Source organism: Triturus cristatus, chromosome 3_2 (assembly GCF_964204655.1).
Source record: "Triturus cristatus chromosome 3_2, aTriCri1.1, whole genome shotgun sequence".
Taxonomy (NCBI): Eukaryota; Metazoa; Chordata; class Amphibia; order Caudata; family Salamandridae; genus Triturus; species Triturus cristatus.
In genome coordinates this window covers 461,009,684-461,035,477 of record NC_140584.1, presented here as the reverse complement: position 1 = coordinate 461,035,477, position 25,794 = coordinate 461,009,684, and the positions used below count along the sequence as shown (strand labels likewise).

General features: G+C 41.4%; 1 protein-coding gene across 5 annotated transcripts in view; it reads right to left on the bottom strand.

Annotated features, from left to right (window-relative positions):
• Positions 1–25,794, bottom strand: part of PLEKHA7 (pleckstrin homology domain containing A7) — a 954,991-nt gene that overhangs the window by 231,303 nt on the left and 697,894 nt on the right. For all 5 annotated transcript variants that reach the window (XM_085648087.1, XM_085648089.1, XM_085648088.1 and 2 more), the window contains one exon: positions 19,387–19,909. In XM_085648087.1, coding sequence (XP_085504213.1) covers positions 19,387–19,909 — 523 coding nt within the window. The remainder of the gene's footprint in view (positions 1–19,386; positions 19,910–25,794) is intronic.

The window sequence follows — 25,794 nt, the reverse complement described above, 5'->3', positions numbered from 1 at the left end:
TTGCTCTAAAAGCTCATATAGCAATTCAGGTATTGACCATGTTGACTGGAGTTTGGAAGTCCGATTTTCCAGATTCTCATACTCTGCTGGTTCTTCACTTCTCCCTACTACTTATGGTTCTTGTATATTGTTGCTCTGATTGCTGCACACAGACACCCTGGTTCATTATTCTATTTTCTTTTTTCTCTGCCTTTGTTTTTCACTGGCTGGGCCTGGGAGTGTGGGGTCGAAATAATTAGCAAACTGCAGCTGCTCATAATTTAAGGAGCTCTAACACAAAACACTGACCCCACTGTTTGGGTTGGATAGCCACTGTTTGTGTAGGATATGGTCTTCTTCTCCTGACCCACACCAAGCTGTAATTCCAGTAGTCTTTCTTGTTCATCATGTTTGGCTATGTTTTTATTGGACCTTTGGTCTGCTTTACTTATTCTGTTGTATGAGCCTTAATAGTTAATTAGTGGTAGATGTCTTCTGTTCTGTTGATACCCCTCCAATTTCACTCTTATTGGGAGGTGATGTAGAATTGAGTACTTGGTAATAAGGCTGTGCTTTGAAAAGGTTTTAATACCTCTTCTTGATTGGAATGTTTCCTGTACTCAAAAATAATGTTTACATGAAAGCCAATAAAGTGGCCACTTTTTGTGAGCTGTGCAGTGGTCTTGGTACACCTAGAGATCTCAGTCAAATGTTGATAGAACAAGACATATGGTACAATGGAGGATGGACAATACATTAGCTACTTCTAAGTAATCTGAGAATAAGTCTCTGGGCCTAAATTTGAAAAAAATCTCAATTTGGGCCCAGAATCTGTACAATGATATGGATCACATTCAAGTTCAATATTATTGGCTGCTGTAATACCTTACACCTCGAAGGTAAAAGCAACAGCAAGGTCCATAGAGATAATTTAGATCTGACCATAGGAAACAACTGAAGCAATACTTAATCAACTTCATGAGAAAAGAAATTCCTGGAGGCTACAGTAGGAGATACTTAAAACACGTATATATGGATGATGAGTGTAGGAAGAAGAAGTGAGTGCTTTGCAGTTATTATCCTTGCAATATTATGCTTCAAGGAATGCCAGACTGAAAATCTGGTTTTGTCAGTATGTAAACTCATTTACAGGTTTCTCCAAAACCGAAATTAAACAGTTAAATGCTTCCTCTGATGTTCTGCAAACCTACATGAGGAAGACTGAACAACGACCTGTTTCTATGAATCTGCTTTCCTGCTTTCAAACTGTTATATCGTTGGTGAAGGCAACTTAAGAAATTAATTTACAATGCAAAGCTCTTTTACTATTGTTGGAACTGAAATCCTTGGTGTGGTTTCCACCATCATTTTGCTTCCAGCCTCTTGTTGTTTTTGCTGGCTTTTGGACTCTGCACACTTTACCACTTTCAACCAGTGCTAAAGTACTTGTGCCCTCTCCTTTAGACATGGCAAAATTGTCTTAAACCAAATATAACTATTTATTTTTATGTCCCTAGTAGTGGCAGTGGAAATTAAATGCCACTAGTGAGCCAGCAGCAGGGATTCCCCCTCCCACTTAAGTAATCCTTTAAATGAGTCTCAGGCATGCCATTGCAGCCTGTGTGTGCAGTTTTAAACTGTGACCTTGGCCTGGCAAAGTAAACCTCTTAAACACATAAGAGGACCTGTGGAGAGACAACAGGACACTGGAGCGCCCTCCACTCAAGCCTAACTAAAGAAAAACAAAGCTCTTGTGTCACACACTCCTCACAAAAATGATTAGTTTGACAGGTAAGATGAATACTGACATAAATGGGACAAGTGATAGAAAATGCAATAAAGATTCAGAGCAGTACGAGAAACATTTAAATTAGGTTTCTACTAATTATATATTTGTTATAAACTGCATATAGAAGAGTAATACTTTAAATGTAATTCATATAGATTGATATAGATTGAATGTGAAATGCGCAAAGGTGGCATTTGAAACAAATTCAGGCATAACATGTTCTCCTGATATGGCTAAATTAATGCACACTTAAGTTCAAAAACAGGCTTTAGGATTCGTTTTGATTACCTGAATTTTATCTATAATCCATAAGACTGTGGAAAACGAAAGTATGTTGTTTTGTACTGTATAATTCTGACCCTTGTCTTACATTCTCAAAAACTATGTCCAAAGGCACCATACCATTTCCTCTGGAAACATCTACATCAGACATGTGTATGGTTCTATTGATTTCATATATAACTTCTTCCTACTGACATGAAAGAAGGCTCATCCATTAAATTAAAATCGTTTGAGAGATTGTTTCAAAGTAAACCTTAATACCATAGTTTTAATTTACAGTGAAATAGACTAATCTCTAATAACAAGAAAAATATTCACAAAATCTAAGAGTCTTCAGCAAATCAGTGTATATTAAGGATCAGCCCTAAAAACTTGTGTGAGTCTTACAGATTTCTAAAATGTGCTTTTGATATATAGTCACTCATTTGGAAAAGGGCTATAGAACATAATTAATTTATTTTGAAAAGGATTGCCGGAGGCTCTTATAAGCTTATCATTCTGGACTTTGATGATACAATTGGGATGCTGTCGAAGCTTGAGAGGAATTTCATTCAGAATGTCATTTGTGTTGGTAAAAGAATGAAATTAAAATGTGGAAGAGCAAACTCTGACCATGTATTGATAATTTGATCCTTAGCCTGCTCTCTTAGTGAACCAGCCACTTTATTTCTACATATAGGAAGACAGCTTCAAAGTCCTGCTTTTTCCTTCATGCTCTGATCTTCCTTCCCTCAGGTTGATTAAAAACTTTGCAGGTTTTGTTTCTAATTTATTCAAATGTTTGTCTTTTTTGCATGGTATGTATACAAATGTTTATCTTTTTTGCATGATACATATAGAGAGCATTTGCTAGTTACATACAGTTTATCTTTTCTGATTTCTCCTGGTTTTAAGAAGTGAAGCAATAGAAATTGTTTTTAAAACTACATCAAAATCAAAAGTTTGATGGAGTGATAAGTGCAAAACAGTGATGGCATTGTAAAAAAGACAATCCCGTCACATTAAAACAAATGTTTCAGGAAGTAAAGAAAACAAGTACATCTATAGAGATGATTTAAAAAGCCAGATAGTAATACAAGATAATCGACTAAATGGAACATCTGGGGGTTCTTATAGCACACAAAAGTGGCAAATATGTATCGAAAATGCCAAAAGTTAGAATTATGGTCAAGTACAAAACATCATGGGTAAGCCCAGGTGGGGTGCATTTAGACACCTATGCATTTTTTGAAAATCCTATTTTTTTGAACTTGTATAATTTTTTTTATTTTTTTTTTATTGTGTTTTCGACTGATGACGCACATTGGCATACACAGCTTCTCGCCTACAACCCTGAGGCCGGCATACATAGCATCGCAAGTTATTTTGCATCCCATTTTACCCCACATCCCGGATGTCGGACACCAATGCACGCTCAACCCACCTTGCATTAGTTGCAACAACATATTGCCGGACTGTACATCAGGTCGAAGTCAAATTTCCCCACCGGGAAGCACAGGTTTCTTATTCAACTGAACCAGAACCAAAATAAAAAAAGGAAAGAAAAAAATCAAGTTAAAGAAAAACGCCCCCAAATCCCACCCCGCCCCCACTCTAACCATTAGAGGTATCTAGTCACTATTCCTCCCGTAATATCCACTCATACTATACTGCCAATCTGTGAGGTCAGTTATCTGAGGCTACCTCCCTGTGCTCACTTCACTTTGTAGCTAGAAAGTCGTCTGTAAGCATCCGTCTCGTCCCCCTCGTCCTCCTGACCCCATCTGCGTTACAGGTAAGTCAATTGGTCATTCCCTTCGCTCCCGCCCGCTTTCGTAGCCTGTCTCTAACACCACTCAGGAAGCTACTACGTCCGCACGCGTACCATTGACCGCCCCCCCACCAGCGTCTGTTGTCGTGTTGTTCCGTTTTAGGTAATCCGCATAGAGTCCCCAGAAATTTTTTGGCCTGCTCCGAGGCGATAGCAACTCACTAAAGGTCTCTGCTTGTGTGCAGCAGTAGAGCACGTCTCTATCCCACTGTGCCAGTGTTGGCAAGGGGCCTCGCATCCAGCACATTGCCACCCTGTATTTCGCCAATAACAGTCCCATATCCACAATCTTACGTGCCGCCTTCGGCAGACCCCTGGAGTATCCCAGGAGTGCTAGCTTAGGATCAGGAGCACGTTCCAATGTGACTATGCTTCCTATCGTCTGAAAAATAGCTTCCCAAAATTGGAAGACTCCAGGGCAGTCCCACGCCAAGTGGTAGAAGCCTGCCACTGGGCATCGGCATCTGTCGCACGACACCTCACTTCTCAGGCCATACCTATGTAGTCTCTCCGGTGTGTAATAGACTCTATTTATATACTTAAAGTGGACCAGCCTGTGCCTGCCATGTAGAGATATACGGCGTATTCCAGCGCAGCAATACGCCCACATTGCGTAGTCTATGGGACTATCTAGGTCCGTTTGCCATGCCAGTCTGGCCTTAGAGTACTGGTGTATTCTCTGTGACATCGCTATGCTATATAATTTGGAGATCAGCTTGCGAGGGTTTTTTTGCTTGATCAGATAAGTTAACTCCAAAACCTCTGGGGTCTCCGCCATGTCATCCCCCAGGAGTTGCCTCCAAGCCCCCCTCATCCTCTGGAATTGAAAGCGTTGCAGTTGGGTAGGGGCCTCGACCGTGTCTGCCACTTTTTCCCAAGTCTTAACAGTGCCTTCTCCAAACATATCACCCACCGTGCATATTCCCAATTCCCGCAGGGCGCGTACAACTCCCGTATCTTTGCAAGGTGGTAGCCACACCGCCCAGTTCAGAGGCATTATCGGCGAGTATAGCAATGCCCCCGCTGTGTGTTGTAAAATGCAATGCCAAGCATGCCTAGTTGAGTGAGTCCAAAAAACCCACCCGTCGATCTGCCGGTTCACAAATAATCGCCGGCAGAGGTAGTGGATCCGCAAACAACCTCTCTAGCTTGAGATATGGCACCGACTCATCCCCGTGTATCCAGCTGTGCACTTGTGCTCCCTGTGCAACTCTATAGTACAGCTCCAGGTTTGGGGCCCCCAGTCCTCCCATGTAATCAGGCAGCGTCAGAACTCGCCAGCTAACCCGTGCCTGCCCACCAGCCCATGCTAGACGCAACAGAGACTTATTGAGTCTAGCGAAGAAGGACCTCGGGAGAACAATCGGGATGTTGGTAAATAAAAATAGGAATCGGGGTAAGATTACCATTTTCATGATTGATATTCTGCCTATTAACGACAGAGGTAACCCAATCCAAGTCTCCACTTCATCTTCCAGCTTGTCAATGGCCCTACCATAGTTCTCCCGCAAGACCACCTCGGAGTCCACATGCAGTTGTATACCAAGGTACCTGACCGGGTCATCGGACCATTGAAGCGGGTATTCCATGTTGAATCTCGCTGTGGACGTGGTCAAAGGAAAAGCAATAGTCTTAGTCCAATTAACTCTCAAGCCAGACAGCGCCCCAAAATGCACCACCTCGCGTAGCACCGGTGACAGATTATTTTCTGGATCCCTGACGTACAACAGAGTATCATCTGCATACGTCGAAACAACAATCTTATAAGTGGGAAAACTCACTCCTCTCAAGCTATGGTACTCCCGGAAAGCGCACGCCAGAGGTTCGGCAATCAGGGCGTATAGAATAGGCGACAGAGGACACCCCTGTCGCGTTCCTCTAGTAATCGGAATCGTTGCAGTAACCCGATCTCCTAGTCGGATTCTTGCAGTAGGCTTCGTATAGAGTACCCCAATCATCTGCAGGAAGACAGGACCCAGCCCCATTCTAGTCAGGACTTGGCTCATAAAGGCCCACTCAACAGAGTCAAACGCTTTCTCCATATCCAGGAAGACCGCCAGCGCCTTAGAGTCCTGCCTGATGTGCTGCATCGCGCCAAACACCGTTCGTAAGTTATAAGTAAGGTTTCTGCCCGGTACAAATCCCGCCTGTTCGGGGGCTACCAAATCCGGGACAAGCAGCGCCAGACGTGTAGCCAAGACCTTTGCAAAGAGCTTGGTATCTACATTGAGCAAGGACAACGGCCTGTACGAGCTGCACTCCTCGGGAGACTTTCCTGGTTTAAGGATCGCCACTATGACAGCCTCACACATGGACTGCGGCATCTGGCCCTTGATGCACATGTCATCGAACAACATCGAGATATGCGGAAGTAGCAAGTCTATAAAGGCCTTATAAAACTCGACCGTGAGGCCATCCACCCCCGGCGCACTGCTCGACTTCATGCTAGAGAAAGCTTCTAGGATCTCATCTTTTTCTATGGGGAGGGCAAGAAATTCCCTGTGCGAGTTAGTTAGGAATGGTAACTTAATGTGTTCTAGGTAGTCTCGTATGTTCTCATCCATATCAGTCTGGCGTGAGGCATAAAGAGTTGCATAATACGACCTAACGCGCTCTGCTACATCTACCTCGTCTGTTAGCAATGTCCCCTCTTCCGATCTGATCTTAGTGATGTTGGCTTTCCCTCTCCGAGCTTTCATCATGTTGGCTAGAACGGAGCCGGGCGTCTCCCCTTCGCCATATACCCTGGCAGTAGCGTACTTCCCCAAATGCCTCACCTCAGCGTCTGCTGCCTCATGGTATTCTGCCAGCACCACCTTAAATTCCTCTGCCGTGTCGGCTTCTGACGTCTTCTTCCGCCTGTCTTCTAATTCCCCCAATTTGCGTTCTAAAAGGGACAATCTGCGCCGAATATCAAGGAGCACCCCTGAGTGCTTTGCTATAGCCACCCCTCTGATGTAAACCTTGAAAGCCTCCCAAACAGTTTGGAAACTATCTACTGTACCTACGTTGATTTAGAAGAACCCTGTGATTGCTTCCGCGAGTTCCTCCTTAAAAAGAGGGTCCAGCAGCGAGTACGGGGGAAAACGCCATAGAAATGGCGGAATAGCTTTCCTTGGGATAGAGAGGCTCAACAGTATAGGGGAATGGTCCGAAAGGGTGCGCGGCAAGACCTGACACGCTCGTATCTGTGGCAACAGGGACGTTGACGCTAGCCAATAGTCTATCCGCGTGTGCAAATTGTGGTAAGCCGAATAGTGCGTAAAGCCCCCCTCAGTTGGGTTAAGCGTTCGCTATACATCAGCCAGTGCCATAGTGGCCATTGACCTGTCCACAATTTTGACCGCAGCTGCCGGCCCCCTGCTTCTACCACCTGATCTGTCTAGTCCCGGGTTTCTCACCATGTTGAAGTCTCCTCCCCACAGAATATTAGGCACGTCAAAACCCCTCACTATACTAGCTAGTGATTCATAGAAAATCCGGGCAGTCATAGTTGGGACCATAGAATTGAACTTGTATAATTATCTCCTAAGAGGGAAAACCGATCTCAGTATGTGAGGAACAGGAAAATATGTTGATTTTAATGATGGTAGGTAGCAACTAATGACACTGTCATTTGTACTTCTTCTTTAAAGTTATTTCCAAAGAAAAGCGATATATGAGGGATAATTCACAAATCTAAATTATGCCGCTATTTAATAATAAATGATGATGTTGGAAGGGCATCTGAAGTGTCACATGGAAATTCAAAAGGGGGATTTGAAATAGATGGGCTTTGGAGGGGTATTAATTCAATGAATACATGTGGTATTTACAGATATCTGTGCAAATAATGCAGGCACCAGGGGGTTTGAAAGTTGTTTGAATTTCAGAGGGAAGCTAAAAAAGTCGTTCCTATACCGGTTTGTAAGTAAATATCTTTATTGAGTCCATGGTATATTTATTTAGGAACCCTGAAGGCTAGAGCTCCTGTTCAGACTTCTGAGTGGGATTACATTCTGAAGTCTAAACATGGGCTTGTGATAGACACATATTTTATATATCCTGAAACTATGATGATAAATGGGAAAAAGCTCTGAAAAAAGAAAGGGCAAGGTCTATTGAGAATTATTGGGAAAAAGAAGAGAATAAGGGCATTAGAATAGGCAGATTGTATGTGATATTATTAGGGAATGAAGCTGAACCAAGGATAAAATCTAATGCTACCTTCCAATAGGTCATGTAGATTGTGAGTGCTAGGCAAAGTGAGTTATTTCCATAAATTATTGCGCTTGTTTAACTTTGGCTATCCAGATTTCATATGCAAGTTAAGTTATAGACAATCTAGTCATTATATCAGAGAGGTCATATATCTAGTGATATACATATGAGAGGACCATTCAGTAGTGGACTTCTACCATTGTGGGAGACAACCGTCTAGGAGATTATATATAAATATAGATTTAGTGTTCCATTCAAAGAGGTTGGGCTAAGGGCATAAGAAGACTTCTTAAAAGAGGATACGTTGTATCCATTTGAAACACTAATCCTGACATTTCGCAAAAAAAAGAACTAGATTCGAGAGCATGCAAATGGAGATTTCTTAAGAACAATTTAATGTCCAAACAGTAACATGAAACATACCCTTTGATACTACAACCAAGACAAGCCAAGAGGGGGCACAAAAATACTTATTGGCCCTACGCGAAGATTGACACATTAATCGTGTGAGCCACTAGAACTTGAAATATGCAGCAGCCCGAAAGGCTTCTCTGCAATACATTTTCGCCAGAAAACATCATCAAACAGCACCATTTTATGACTCTTATTTCATACAGAGCCAGAAGCTAAGCTAATGAATCATAAGACCGGAGCTTTCATGAAGTGTGGGACTTGCATGCTATTTATGGATGCATAGTTGTCAATTGCTAAGGACTGTTCATGCTTTAGGGAACTCTAATAGAAGTAGCGGATAAGTGCAATAAGTACATTACTGTTGATAAGTATTATAAATAGTATATTTGTAATAAAAGAGGATCTTATTTGGGGTGAATATTAAAGTATATACAGTAGAAAATTGGGCACCCTTCGTGATAAAACTTCAACAGCAAAGTGTACTAATAAGCTAATCTGAATGAACAGTGCACGGACAATTACTGCTTATTTTGATAAAACAGCTTGAAGATTATGAATGTAGTGCAGTAGCATGGAAGACCACTGGCTTTACCTGTATCAATGCAAAGTATGAGGGGTAAACCATAAAAGATCAACGAAAAATAAATAAAACAGAAGATATCAATAAACACATTGCTAGGGGTTAGCCATTTAACATTGGGCAGTCCACTGAAAACTCCTTTCAAATACACACATTCATATCCTTCTGACTGGAAGGCTCAAAATAGTGGTGACACATTTTAGTTTTTGGTTGCATCAGTTCTAATTCCCGTTGTATTGCAGCCGTGAACTTGTGTGTCTAAATACTGTGACCGATGTGTACACTCTAAACTTGAAACAATAAGCTTCCGCTGTACCTCATCTTTGGTTTCAACAATTTCTCTAATGCATGATCAAATTACTGGTTCCTAAAGTTTGTGGTTGAATGAGAGTCCGACAGAGCATAAAAAAATTGTAAGAAAGCAGAAGCTAATAACATGCACCTCTGACCAGCTAAGGGGATCGTTCACTGTACGCACCAGCACTAAAGGACAACATTTGAGCACGGACCTTAGTCACACATCTGGTTTCCTAAAAGATGTTCATCTCATACTCATCTTCAGGGCAGGTGAGAAGGGATATTAATAAAAACTAGGCATGTCTTTCGCTACGGTGTATTCACATACATTTTTAACATGTGGAGGGAGCCCAGAATGTCCCAACATAAACCTCCCCCACCTCATAATAAATTAAAGAATGGAACTGACACTGTCAGACTCCCCTCTCTAACTTTCATTTCTCTCAGCATATCTGCATGAGCACATCACTTTGAAATCTTTACAATGCATTAACCGGTCAGCTTATGTGAGCAATACTTTGATGCCCTCTCTCGTGGATCGGTGAAAACAGTATATCTGGTTCATTTAATTGTGACTTTGGAGATGTATTTGATTTATTCGTGAAACTAAGGGTTACTATTTTTGAACAGATCAACACATTTGTGATTCCTTTTTCTAATCTTTGGATATTTCAGGACGTCTTAAGTTATGGTTACGGGGCAAAAAGTTAAATCTCTCCTCTGAAACATATCAACGGCACGCAGTAAATAAATTGGTTATTTTTCTAAGCAAATCTAGAAACATACAGGAAGATGAGTGAACTTCATCTGATGCATAATTTTTCATCAAACCGTAGCATGCATCAATTGCCAAATCCATTAAACATTGGTGTTTTTTGGAAAATTTACTCGCAGCTTCTGTGGTTTCTTGTCTGCCCATCAATAAGCTACTTTGCTTCCCTATTCGAGGAAGTAAACTTAGACTTTCCTTCAAAAATACATAAAAAGGAGTTTTAGCATATTTGTTCAATACAAAAGGCATCATCCTCGTAGCATTTTATTTTCATCCATTTTATGTAAATGCTTGATACAAAGGTAGGCACACATAGGAATCTGTGTGCTCCATGATGATATTCTTGGCAAAGGGACTCAATAATGACCTGAGCGCTTACGATGGCTAAGATAAGGACATTCCCACACATTAGCAAGAGCGTCCAATGTAGGTCCAGATCTGCCCCAGAGTTTCAGCACTACTACTGACAATGTAAACAAGTCCCTCGTATAGCCCGGAACCTGTGGACATAACTGCTCATGCACAGATTCTCTGTGACTGTTATTCCCCATCGTGAAATAGCACTAAGACCTGAGGAATGGGATAAAGAGCAGATATGATCAAAGCTAATGGCCCTTATTTCATAAACTACTGATCACCACTTTGAATGTAGTGACTCCACCCTCAACAATGTTTCATCGTTGATCATTTACAAGCATTGTTCATAAACAAGCATGCATGGTTTGCCTCGTCTGGTAATTTTTTCCTCAAGGGAGCGTCACAATTATGCCCTTGGGAATCTGGCATATTCCTAGCTATTTGTTTTTGCTTTGATTAATTTCTGGCTATTTTAAATCATTCTTTCTTTCTTAATTACTTCCTTTGAATTTCCCTTCTGCACAGTTGATTTTCCAGATGTCAATGTTAGGTTTGTTAATTATAGAATTTATGGGTTCACATTTTGATTAGTTTCATTTCCGCTTGTGGGTATGGATTACTGAATATGGGTGAATTTGGATACATTAATGCAAAATTGTAAAAGCATGAAAAAGAAAACAAACAAGCATTAGGACATTAACAAAGTCACATTCAATTAAATTTAAGAAAAAAGATTTCTTTACATCGTCATGTGTACAATGTTAAATTATCCGTGGTAAACACACTGCCCACCTTCATCCTTTATCCAGGGGTTTCAACTCAGAATCATGGCCCAATAACTAAAACAGTCGGAATACAAATACACAAATAGGTTTTAGTTGGAGATTCATAGTTTGTTCTCAAACTAAATCGCAGTCTCCGAATAGTGTCTATAAAACCACTAGTCTCTTCATACACCCAATAAAGATTTATTTTTAGTACGATTTACTTATGTGCAACATGATTATCTAAAGCCCATTGCATTTCAGGGATTCCTCATACCTCCAATCTCCAATCAAACTATAAAGATTTGTTCCAAAGCCAAATGAAAAAAAACCTGCCATTTCATTAAAATAATGTCTACTGTCAGAAAGATGTGATTGTGAACAAGAAGGTGAATAGAAGCCTCTCAGTTGAAGGACTGTTAATGGAACATGCTTCTCTTACAATCTTCACCAAAATCATTAACGTTAGAAAAGCACAGGCACACGTTTCTGATCAGGAGGTGCACCTACTCATGGACCAATATGTGACTTGAGGTGTCTTACTTTGTAATTAAATCATATTCATGTATCTGTTAAGAAGACAATGCCAGATCCTATCCAACTCATGTTCAAATGCTCATAATATGGCAGAATCAGGAAAATAAACACGACAGGTCATCTAAAATGATGAACCAGCAAATGTCATTTAGTAGCCATAATCTTACCTAAGTCCCAATGTTGTAGGAAATGTGTCTCGATACGTACGCACAGAGAGAAAAGTCAAGGTAGATGAACCAGGAACATTTAAAAATTCATTAATAAACAAACAGACACCCCCTAAATTGTAGATGCCTAAACGAACTCTGCACTAGTTACAGAACTGCTAGTGAGGCCTTCTAGTAGCAAGCAAATAGGATAGGAAGCGACCACAGCCCATCCTTATGGGCTGAGGGACCATGACCCCTCACCTTTTGGCCACCACACAGAGTGTCTGTCAGGCCGCGCAAAGGTCAGCCTGACAGACACCCTTTATTTTCAGCTCAGGTAGCCAGAATATAGACATGCGCTAAATGCGCAGGCTCCTGGCTGGCTGAGCTGCTTTGCAGGTTTGAAGAAGTCATAGCTCCTGTAGGCGTGACCTATTCAGCCTGGCAAAGCACCTGGAGGCCATCCCCCTCATAACAAGGGGGATTATCCCTGAGTTCTAAGCCCTAAAGAGCCCAGGGCCGAGTGTCAATGACTGACACATCATCACAGAGTGGGATGTGGTCAGCAGTCTCAATGAACTCATCCCACTCTGTGACGAGTGAGGGACTCTTGCCTTCCCTCATTGGCTTACCTTAGGTAGCCAATGAAGGAAGGCAGCAGCAGCAGCCCCAACCCTCCTGGGATCTCCGAGGCAGAGCTGTGCAGGTAAGTATGATTTTATGTTCAATGTTTGGTGTGTGCATGAATATTTGGGAAGGAGTGCTGTGAATGGATTTGTGTGTGTGCATGTGTGAATGCATGAGTGTGCGTGAGTGTTTATGTGTGTGTTTGTGCCCCGACCGCCCCCCTTCCTGGTCAAAGTACAAGCCGCCACTGATAGGAAGCAGAAAAGGTTGGCATGGCAATAGCCAGAGAAAGACTATAAAGATTGAAACACTTTTGAGAAGCAAAAAAATTGAATTGTTCTTTTAAATTCCCTTTTTGTGCCATGTTTTTCGCACAACGTTTTGATGGTGTATTACAGGAAAGGTCATGTAGCCAAAAGTGATCAATAAACTACGAAGACACTTGCTCTTGAAATATGACGACGTCAGCTAAAGATGAGCTTCTCTAACAGACATATCAAATATTTTTCACACTTTATAGAGCGTCAGCATAATATGGTTGCCATTCCCTCAAAGTAATAAAGATGAGAGTGTAACATTTCAAGTGAAACTAGCTTTAGAGGACAACATTATCAATAGTTCATTTTTCTAATTCCAGCATTTTGTTGGTTATAAATGAAATGACAATTTGAAAAACGCTTTGGGCATTATTATTATCTTTTAAATTCACAAAGAGCCTTTTTTACATAAAACACGAGAAAGGAAATTTCCATAAAATTTATTCTAAACTATGCAATTTTCCTAAACATAACTTTGGTAATTGGTACGCTCTGGAAAGTATAATATTTTTTACGCCCATCTCCCCAACATGACTTGAGAATGCATTTTTAGCTAAAATAGTAAACCTGTCTGGTGTTGCTTCTGTTCCCATCAAAAAAGGACCTGATGTGGTGATGGAGCAAGGCAGTTTCAGCTGGACTGTTCCAACTGAGGCAGAAGCTGGATTTGGTCATGTCTTATCTTTATCCAGAGTGGCACAAAGGCAAAAAAAGATTGACTAGGATGTGACCCAAGTGATTGCAAGTGGACTGACATTAGTTAAAATATTCTGCCTATTGCATTGTTGTTTGTTGCAATAGATTTCTCAAGATGGCAGCATTGCGAATGAGAGGCAATTAGGGGAGTATCTTTAGCATTCACAAAGCATTCGAGTGGGGCTCTGACAAAGAATCGTAGGCTAAAAGAGCATTGTAATTTGACATATTAAGCAAATACTCTGTCACTAAGGAATCTAATATGTGGAAAAGATATAACACAAACTGCTGACAGGGAATTCCAAAGGAGCACTGAAGACAGGATATCCCTATATAAGATGACATGCTTCTCTTTCTGCATTACCTAGTGCCAGTAAATGATGCAAAGTTTGGCACATCTAAAGCAAGGCATCTGGCCTCTGAGTGAAATGGGAAAAGTCAGTCTTATGGTGCATTTAACTAACTATTTAAAGCTCAGACTTAAAATATTTGAGTATACATGTTGCCACTGGCATTTGGACTTTAAGTCTTCAGTGTTCCTGCCAAAGGACATATCACAACAAGCTCTGCAGTGCCTAATTAAATAGCACTGCAGTCGCATGTAAGGATATCCTGTCAACAGGTTGGAAAGGGCAGCATGGGTATGTGGGGGGCATCCCCGTTAAAACAAGCATTTGCAATGCAATAGGTCTCGCATTTACGCAAGTTTAAGCTATTGGCATTGTAAATGACAATGCGTTTTAACCCCTTGCATGCTCATGACGGAACCACTCCGTCATGAGCCACGGGCACCGTGTGCTCATGACGGAGTGGTTCCGTCATGCTGCGGCCGTTGGCTGCCGCTCCGCCCAGGGGGGGGACAGGCATGCATCTGTGGCCCCTGGTGGGCGGGGGGGCGGGGGGGGGCAGGTGTGCAGAGCGGCAATGAGAGCTATAGTAGGGCATGGTCTGAGCACCTCCGGAAGAGAGACGTCGAGGAGAGACCTTAAAAAGAGACCGCCGGGAGCACAGGGAGAGAACAGAGGAGGGGAGGGCGTGTGCGGTGAGAGGAGGGGAGCTCAGATAACTCGAGAGAAAGGGGATAGGCAGAGGTAAGGGACAGAGAGAAGAAGAGAACGGAAAACGGAGGAAAGAAAGGGGAGAAAGAGAGCAGTGAGACGGAAAAGAGCGAGGAGGAGAAAGGGAAGAGTGAGAAGAGATGGCAAGGCAGACAAAGGGGGAGAGAAAGAGGTGAAATAGAGAGAAGATGGAGAGACAGATAGAAGACAGACTGCAGCAAAAAGGACGTTAAAGAAGAGAGGAGAGGGGTGGAGCTTTGGAGGATGTGGCACACCTGGAGGGATATAAGGGCCGAGTGAAGCAAGGAAGAGAAGAACGTGAGAGGTGGGGGAACAAAGGGAAAGCGGAAAAGAGAGGCAGAGGGAACAGGAAAACTAGAAAGCAGAGGGGGGGGGTATTTACATAAGATAGAAGTAAATCGATTGGAGGGACAGTAGTCCCAGACGGTAGAGAGACACAACCTAGAAAAAAGTAGAGCAAGTCAGCAACGAGGTGTGTGTGTGCGCGTTAGGCGTGTGTGCGTGCGCGTGTGTCTGCGCGTCCACAGACCCCAATCGCTGCGCGTGCCCTGGTCTGTCTCCCTTGGGAGCAAACACGGCGACAATAAGTCTCATTGGCGGCAGCGCTTCGCGCTGCAACGCCAGCGAGACCTAAAAAGAAAGAAAATAGCAATCACCGTGGGCCAGACACTGGCTTCAAGAGTGAGTCATGTGTTTGCCAAACGGTGAAATGTCTGCAAATTATTGCCCCAGCCCCTACAAAATTGTGGGAACTAAACATGACAGCCCTGTTAGAAGGGATGAAGAGATACACAGAGCAGAAGCAGGCTACACATCAATTTATTGGGAGGACAGCTTTATATAAAATGATTCTACTTCCAAAGATTCTTTAGATGTGCCAAAATTACCCATACAAATTCCTCTTGGTAAACAAGTCCCACAGGATCGCCTTTGATAAATGTACCCATTCAGTGTATGAAGAGGGTGGGGAATGGAAGACATGCACCTTTTTTATTGGGCCACTCAATTGATCAGTGTTGTAAACGATTGGTTATGTTGGGATGTGGACTTCTGTGCTTAATGTGACCTGTTGGAAGAAACTTCTCTATGATCCCCCATAAGGACCCTACCCCTTTCAACCATAATTTCGGGGGGGTTACTGACAAAGGTCCCTCGTTGGATTAACTGGAAAGGCACGATCATGCAGGATATGCCACTATGACAGAGTGTACTTAGTGCATACAGCGCAATCGGATGGCTGTGGGATCACAGTGGGAAATCCTGGGTGGGTAGGAATTATATGAATTGTGTTGCCATGCTCGTGGGGGAATAAATCATAAAGAAGTCACAGAGCTTCCAGGAGACAAGGTATGTCTGCACCACCATTATACAATAGAAAAACTATACAATAGAAAAATAGTGCAAGCACAAAAAATTCAAAGAAATTGAAATTGTTATTGAAATAATTATTTGTCAAAAATTATATCACAATACAATATACAGACAAAACATTTGTGATCCAAGTGTTACACTAAACTATCACATAAAAAGTATACAGTGTAAACATAAACAAAAACGATGAAATGGTCCGAACAGGATGGAACCTATCGCAACCAATGGTTCTTCCCCAATTTGCCAATGATTCGCCGACAATGTTTTGACCCTTACAATTTACTATGTCATCATCAAGACATAACCTGTTTTGAGCAGAAAGAACATAAATGTTGATGACCACTGAACAAAACACCTAACCACCTGATTAAGCAAAACAAGGGAATCCTCATTGCAAATTACGACTGAATCCTTTGTAGCATATGTATCACCCTAAGACTGGAAGACCAATAGGTCCAAGGGCCCAGTATCAATTATATTCCTCTTTAGGCCCGTTCAGTAACCAAGATTTTAAATTAAGCTCATTCTGACAAAAATTTAAGTTCGGCACAATAACGATTACCAAATTACACAACTCCATTCTCCTCAGAGGGACTGCATTAAGAATGACTGTCGGCATACAGGCAGCTTACGATGGTCTTCCAGTCTTAGGGGATACATACGCTACAAGTAACTCAATCGTAATTTGCAAGGAGGTTTCCCTTGTGATGCTTAATCTAGTGGTTAGGTGTTTTGTTCAGTGGTCAATAACATTTCTGTTCAAAACATTTTCTGTCCTGACGATGACCCAGTAAATTGTGAGTGTCGAAATGTAGTTAACGCATTACTGGCAAATTGGGGAAGAAGCATTGGTTGCAATAGTTTTGATCTGGTTCGGACCACTGAAACTATTAAATAAAAAAATAAAAAAAACATTGTTTTGGTTAATGTTTACACTATATATTGTTTGTATGTGATTGTTTAGTGTAACATGTTGATCATAAATTGTTTGTCTGTATATTGTATTATGATATATTTGGGGCAAATAATTATTTAAATAATTTGAATTTCTTTGAATTTTTTGTGTGGCCACTGTTTTGTTATTGTATAGTTTTTCTATTGTATAATTGTGGTACAGGCATACTTTATCTCCTGAAACCTCTGTGACTCCTATATGGTTTGACTGTCCCTGGGTCTAGGTGAGTAGGGCTGCACATGTTGTAATACCAGGGGAAATAAAAGCAACATAAATCCAAGTTTTATAGATACTTTCAACTAAGGCACATGCTTGAGATGTATTGACCACAATTGCTGACCCCCCCCCCCAATACAGCCCCCAAGTAGCACAACTTACAATTGAAAACTTGAGTAAGAAGAGAATCTCAAAATTTACCATTATCGGAACAGCAACTACCCAAATTACCTGCCAGCATTGAGGTCACTCTGGGAAGAAAACCTGGGCACCTTGGACAAATAAGATTGGAGGGATCCACTACACACATCCCACCGGTGCTCAATTTGAGCCAGTGGTTGCTGGTGAGAAGTACCGGCACCTATTTTGGGGGACCGGTACTTGTTTTTCTACATCTCATATTTCCAGAGTGTAAGAGAGGGAAAACACACAAACGGGAAAGAAGGAGCGAGACAAAGATAGAAAACCATTAAAAAGGGAGAAAAGGGAACCTGCAAGAGAGAGGAAAGGGGTAGAGAGTGTCTGGTAGTGGATTAAAGACTACCAGCCTTGGTATTCTGTGCACAGATGTTTAATTGCATATGCCGCCGACTTCTGAGCAAACCTTCGGGCACCGATGCGATTTCCTTCACAAATTAAGCACTGCACCCCACAATTTGGATAATTCTGCTAGATTTCTGTAATACGTCTGTACAGGATTTACTTTTCCCCCGTAGATGGGTCTGGAAACAAAGGGGAGATTACAATGTACCTATCATTCAAGATAACAGGTGGGCATTTTACCCACATAGTATAGATGTCTGATCACTGAAGCCTTCTCGCGCAAAGTTATACACACATTGTTCACTGTGTTGGGAAGACCGATCTGTGTTGGAAAGACTCCTAGATTTCCCACTCAAAATTATATTATTGGGGGCTGCAAAAGAGATTGGAAGACTGCGGTGAGAATGGTTTCTGGTGGACTTAAGCATGCTGTTGATCAAGAGAGACATTGCAGGGAACTGGTGATCGGACACTGCTCCTACACATGAAGGATGGCTTGGATCTATGACTTGTGCTCAAAAAAAGGAAGTACCAATTTACCAATCTAGACTTTGACGGAATATTAACATGAAAATATGAGTGCCCTGGTCGGATCACTTTCAATTGCTCACAGATTAAGTTGTCAGTGCTGAATAGTGTGGGTCATTAAATATAAAATAATACAGCGATGCAGGGAATTGCCATTGATTTATCCTAGTGATGTGATATATTAACACTCTTGCTGATTATTAAAAACAAATTCAATACAAAGAGCTTTATAAACACGGAAAACAGTATTCATATAATAGGTCTGGGGTTTAGGGACAGGAATATATTTTATTCAGTCTCAATATTTGCAATCTTTAAGCAAGTTTAGCATCATTTTCTGATGATAATGTCAAAACTAGGAGGCAAATGTAAAATGTAAATTTGCAGGAGAGAACAATGTGAATCACAAAAACACAGGGCTATACGGTACTAAAGTTCATTAATGAGTTGAAAATGTCTCAAGCTGTACCTCACCGAGAACCTTAATAGGTTGGAACAGATCGGGGGATACCTCCGTTCATATTTGGAGGAGCTTGGGCTCGGGCAGGTAGTTCAGGATAAACTGTTCTACTGCAATAGGACCTAGTCCCATAAACATATGGCTAGTCTTGGTCTAGAATGGCATGGTGGGTGAAAGATAATGGACTTGACTGCGGCCAGAGCACTCAAAAGCTTAATAATGATGCCAGGGACCCTATTACAAGGAAACAAAATGTGCCACTCATATCCTGGTTAGGTACTAAAAGGCATCCATAAGGAAGGTCTCCTGTGACCTTGGTGCCATTGTACCTCCTGCACTTTTTATAGCAATAGCCAGTGGCTGAGGTTAATTCAATCATTTCTTAAATCACTTTGTTTGCTGTTATTAGTAGATAGGTAGGATAGCAAATTGCATTCTCTTTTATAAACTAGTCAGTGTGCAAATTGCAAATCGCTGGCTGCGATTGGAAACTACATCATGCACTCAGAATCTGCATACCACTGTGGATGACCGTTACATTTAAATAGGGATAGTAAAAAAATATATATATGTTGAGCCATTCATCATAATTATACGATGAGTAGATTGCTTATATTTTTAAGTGAAACATGACAATGTTCTTTACAGAAATAATAAATATTACCTTAACAGCATGCCTGCCAGTCTTTCTTGGTGATCCCGTGAAAACCATATCCACAGACTTCCTTTCATTTGTAGGTTTAACACTGAATCTTTCCACAGGGGTATGAGGTCTTCTTGGAGGAAAAGCATTTGAATGTCCTGTTATAGGGATATCACAGGGAGAAGGTGGGACAGAGACGGATCTTGGAACTTCCAAAGAATGTTTTACTTTTGGTTTGTCATTAAAGTCTGGAAAATCCACATACAATTGCCCCGTTGGACTTCCATGTTTAAACTGCTGTCTCTGCTGCCACTCATACAATTGCCACACTGTGCCTTCCTTTGTTGATACTCTATCTTGGTTGGACATCCTTAAGTGGCTTACTCTGTCTTGTGCATATTTATAGTCACTTGGCAAATTGCGGATTGTTGGTGGTGAGCATCCTGTAGGCTGCCTGGAGGTCTTTGGCAACGTTTGATAGCTTTCTGTGTAAGATGCAGATTGACTGGGAACACGATGCATTACAGCATGATCAGGAGCACCGCTGAAAAGATACAAAACGTGCAAATTGAGTATATATCTCATCAATATCAAACTAACATATGTTTCAATCTAGAATTCTTCTGCATGTTATTGTGAAATAGTTCATTTGATTGACATAGGAAACCACTTTGAGCGTAAGGGTTCCATCTATATAGTACAAAATGAGATCACCAGCAATCTATTCACATATAAATTGTTAGAACACAAGGCAATATTTGCATGAATCAAGTTTCTGTTTTCATTGATCTATAGGGACATCAGCACTATTTAAATTGTATTTTGAATAGACTATTTCCAAAATCTGAAATAAAGTTAGACTAAAAATATGAAAGAGTATATTAACAAGTATTTATGCATGGCTGTTCAAGGACACTTTTCTAAATTTCGCACTCACAACTGGGCATTTCCGTAGAGATATCCTTAAATAGTTTTTCTCACTTATTTTAGTCTACTCAGAGATAATTAGAATGTAAACATAGGGGCATCGGAGAGGTTGTAGAAAAAGGCAGGAGGGCAGAACTGTGAACCAGCAGAGAAGGCTCAAAATAACTGTTTTGAAACTGCAAAGGGTGATAATACAAGTGTTAGTCAGAATAAGAAAGGGCATCTGTAAATCCTCAACATTTACTTTAATGGTTCCACCAAAGCAGAATTAACCAAACATGGTTATAAAGTTAATATTTTGAGGGGCAGACAATGTGTCTGCCCTCTTCCTAGGACTCACTCACTTACTGAAGCACAATAGGACGAATCCATGTAAGACAGACAGCACTTCTTTCCTTAGAATAAACCATGGGGCCTTATTTAGAGTCCGGTGCAAGAGATAATCCTATACAATGTGGAAGACATCCCGGCCGCCGTATGACAAGTGGCACAGGCTTTAATGCACTTGTAACACGGTCAACAGCACATTTGCCACGTTTGTGATGGAGTATCCAATCTGACAGAGTTTGTTATATTCTGTGCGACATCTGAATTTGTATGCTGCATCTATAAGCTAAACTTCTTCAGATATTGAGGGACTCATTTCCACAACGATGCCAACATCTGTGAATCAAGGCCGGGCACTCCTGAAACAAGCATTCATTTCATGCTAAACCGCTTTTTTACACATCATTTCAGGATAATTAGGAGGGTGTGCAGGCTTTGCTTGACATTGAATATCTCAAACATTTCCCTGAATGCTGTAAAACCTCAGATGAATCCAACCCTGTGATTTTCAATAAAAGACTCTTGTTGAACTACAGGAATGCATGTACAAGATTTCAGATCTGCTTAACAGGTCAGAATTTGATTTCACATGTGTAATGTTCTGGCTTCCAAAAGTTGACATCTATATCCCTTTTATCAACTACATTATACAAGTATGAGGTACTTAGAAGGCATAAAATACCAACGTGCATCCCAGTGCTCTCGGTGGGGTGAAGGTAATCTAAATCGAATGAATGTACCTTAACTTGGTCAACACAAAGAATTAAGATACACACCTATTAAAAGCATGTTGGAAGGGACAGTTAAGGTCCAGTTGCTAAATTATGAGATACTGTGATTCCTTGTCCATTCAGATCAGATTGCACCCCGGCATGAGGACTGAACTGAGAGGTATTATCATTATTAGCCAATCCTAGGATTTCGACAGGTGTCAGCAGTGTCTGTGCACTCATCCTTTTGAAACTTGGCTCAGCACTCAAAATCCTTGGCTACTCACATCACATACTGTATCTCTACAACGTTGTCAGAAAAAATGAGCTTACAAGCAAAGTCTTTTTTTAAGTCTCCAGATTTCGCTGTGCAGCCCTTTATTCTTACAAATTACCCCAAAAGCCAGAGAGCTGAGATTCTAAGCTACGAGCAGCTCTTGGCATGAATACATTTTTTCCACTGATGACACTCAACTGATCCTTAATATAAAAGAATAAAAGGAAGAAGTTGTCAATCTATAGCACCTTCATGCCACTATCTTTTGCCGATATCTGAGATTTAAAACTTATTAGAACAATTCATTGGTCAGAGCTCCATTGAAGAGAATCGAGTAGTACAGGGTCAGTAATGGCTGATACAGACCTTCTGTGCCAGTATATCACTGTCAGACTTTCTTTTTCCCACTTTTTCTCCTTGTTTGATATAGAAGTTTTACCCTCACAGGGTGAATGTTCAGTCAGCGTAATAGCTCTCTTGTTTGGGCTATACCAGTAATGAAAAAACTCTCTTCCCTATGGACCATCAATTACAGTTTGGTCCTCTAACTCAGACAGAAGTTCTTTAACAAACGGTAAAGCCCTCAACAGTGGGTTTTAACTCTAGAATATGGCTAGAACCCTCAAATACCATATGCAAGATTGCCCACAGAGAAGTAAGAATCACTGGCAAAGATAAAAGGTCTGTCTTTAATTTGCTATAGCAGGTAAATACAGACATGCACAAATGTTGATTGCATGTATTGCGTGAAAAAATGCTTTTTTGCACATTAAACACAATAGCCCTGAGAGACTCATTAGAAGTAATACCTTCTAGTATCATTCAAAAGTAATTGGATGAATCCTGTGTGCAAATCATATCACCAAGTTAATCATACACAACAAAAAATCCATTTAATGAAAATAGATCAAATGACAACCACTTTCCTCTGTTGCTCAGAATTATAACTATTTTAACACAGGGGCACTAGGTACAGTGAAGAAAAGTACAGGGGACACAGTGCTCATACGTATATATGAGAGTGTGCTGAAACAAGGTTTCTACCATGTGGGGTGGAGGAGGGCAATTTAATCTACCTGATGCAATTTAACAGGATTCATCAGGACATTGTAATCAGGCTAATGCACCTAGAAATAAAAACAGAAAAAGGGGCTCTTATTCTGTGATATCTAGAGCATAATTACCGCTCCATTGAAAGTCTAAATCTACAACAGTAAGCACTCACCACTACGTTATTATATGGCTACGTCCCATAAATGCAGAAGTATTTTCTATTGAATAGGTAGATGCTTTAACAAACAACATGGTCTGACATGGTCTGAATCCAGGTGACCGATAAAAAGTCAGAAAAGTAATATGCAGCATCACAAAAGTGAATGGGTCATGTAGCACCACCTATCAGAAATTGGGTATCTGTTTTGCAGAGGTACACACCTTGTCCAAGCAGGAACCACAATCCTTGTCTGGGTAAGCTAGATCACACACTAAAAGATAACCTTTGCTCACCCTCTGGTAGCTTTGCACAGATCAGTGAGGCTCAACTAAAGAGGCAATGTGTAAAGTATTTGTCCCACACACAGATATATACACACACACACAGTAACACAATGAAAACACCACAAAAAGACTACACACCAGATTGGAATAATAGATTCTGATTTTAAAAATAAATCAAGATCCAAACAACAAAAATCTAATACGTAGAAGTTGAGATATGAATTTGTAGAAGCAATGAACTTCAATGGGGGTCATCTGGTCGCACGGGACCGGTGGCAAACTAAACAGTTTAGGTCAACCGCGATGGAGGACAGGCCAGGCTGGAGGGCGATACGTCAATCTTCTCCACACAGTGGCGGCAATGCGTTGGTTCTGAAGCGAAGGTTCTCGGGCAATGTGTCGGTTCCGAGTGCGATGCACCAATTCTGCTCCCGCAACCGGGTCGATGCGCCGGTTCTGCTACCCGTAGACTGGAGATGCATTGATTTTTCTGGCGCAAGTATCTAGGTACACTTCCAGTGAACCAGGCACAGGAGCAGGGCTAGACCCTTTGATACCCCTAAGTCTCAAGCAACAGGAGGCAAGCAAACAAGAAATTGGAGATCACTTCAGCTGCAAGGTAGAGTCCACCTCTCCCTCAGCAGGGTCACAGAGCAGCAGGCAGCACGGCAGCACAGCAGCAAAGCAGACTTTCCAAATCAGCAGTCCAGCACAGTATTAGTCCTTGATGCAGCACAGCAGTTCTTCTGACAGAGTGCAGTTCAGGCCCATAAGTGTGTGATCTGATGGAGTCAGAGACCCAGTACGTATACCCACCTGTGCCTTTGAATAAGAGGTGACCTCAAAGAAGGGTCTATGAAGTGCACAATGGTCCTTTCTTCCCAGATCTGGCTCCAGACTATAAGTAGGGGGTAATCAGCCCTTACTGCGGGGACAGGGCACTGCCTATTCAGGTGTGTCAGCCCCTCCCTCACTTCTTGCCCAGAAAGAGTAATTGGAATACAGATGAGTACTCAGATACACTTACCTCCCTGTGTTAGGAGTTGTCTAGCGGAAATGCACATAGTTTAGCTGTCACTCCCCAGATGTGTACTGGAGAGAGGCCACAGGCACACAGAGCAGAAAAGTAGAGTAATGTCCACTTTCTAAAAGTGGCATTTCTAAAATAGTAATGTGCAGTCCAACTTTAGTAGCAAAGAGGATGTATCATTACTATTCCAATGAAATGAAACATGACAGCTACTCCTTTCCAATCAGGAATTACAACGTAAAAGGGTATAAGCCTCACAGTAGTGAAAAACGAATTTAGGCGTTTTCACTACAAGGACATGCAAAGCTTAAAAGCACCTGTCCTACCTTTTACTTACACAGCACCCTGTCCTATGGGCTATTTAAGGCCTACTTTAGGGTGACTTATTTGTATTAAAAATGAAGTTTAAGGCTTGGCAAAGGGTTTTAAATGACAAGTGGAAGTGGCAGTACAATTTTACAGACAGGCTATGCAGTGGCAGGCCTGAGACAAGTTTTAAAAGCTACTTGTGTGGGTGGAACAATCAGTGCTGCAGGCCCACTAGCAGCATTAAACTTACAGGCCCTGGGTATATGGTATACCACTTTACAAGAGACGTACAAATAAATTAAATATGCCAATTAGGTATCTAACAATGTTACCATGTTTAGGGGACAATCACATGCACTTTAGCACTGATTACCAGTGGTAAAGTACTCAGAGTCATAAGGCCAACAAAAAGAATCAGCACAAAGAAGAGGAATGGCAAAAAGTTTGCAGGACGACCACCGTAAGACTGACAAGTCTAACCCCACCATATCAAGTCTGGTGTGCATGGGTGCTCAATGGAACACCAAGGATCGAACCAGTAGACCTAAAGAGTCACTTGTGTGTGATTCCATGTGTTAACAATTACAGAAACGTCAATTCATCAGCATCACATACATTGTAAGAATTCTAAACTGTATGCTCATTATTAGGCTTTCCTGTTTTCAGTTTCTATTTTTGGCAAATTCTGGTGGGGTTTTTTCAGTGTTTTCAAGTGATCTCAATACCTTAAAAACAGTGGTTATCAGTGGTTACACATTTTTGCGCCATTAAAAACAACAAAAACAGTGTTTTTCTGGTGTTTATGGAACTTTTTGCTTTTATTATTGCTTGTTTTCTGCACTGATAGTGCACAGTATATAGACAGTGTACGTACAGTGTATATGAGGTCTAAATACATTTTTACAAATTAAACTTATCGTAGTACACCATACAATACATCTTCCGTGAGTCTTTGGTCATGCATGCTCGCTCTTTCCTTCCCATGTAAACTTTTATCTGTGAAAAGGCCCTCTCAACATTGCCACTTAAGACAGGCCACGCCAAAATAGCCAGTACACAATTTGCTAACTCTGGCCACCTGCATAGCTTTCCATGCCAATACTGGTGCACCTGAAGATTGTGATTCTCTGCGACAGGTTCTGCAACATATGGGTTGAACTGGGAGCATATGCCCTCAGAGTTATTGAAGCGGTCAATAATGAGGCAGCACTTTTGCAACTCTGGAGAAAATTTTCCTTTACGGAAGGGATCTATAAATTGTGCAGAGTGCCACAGTGAGGTTTCATTGACTTCAAATGCCATGGTTGGTTAAGGGCTATTTCTCATACATTGTAAATAAAAGTTCTTGAATC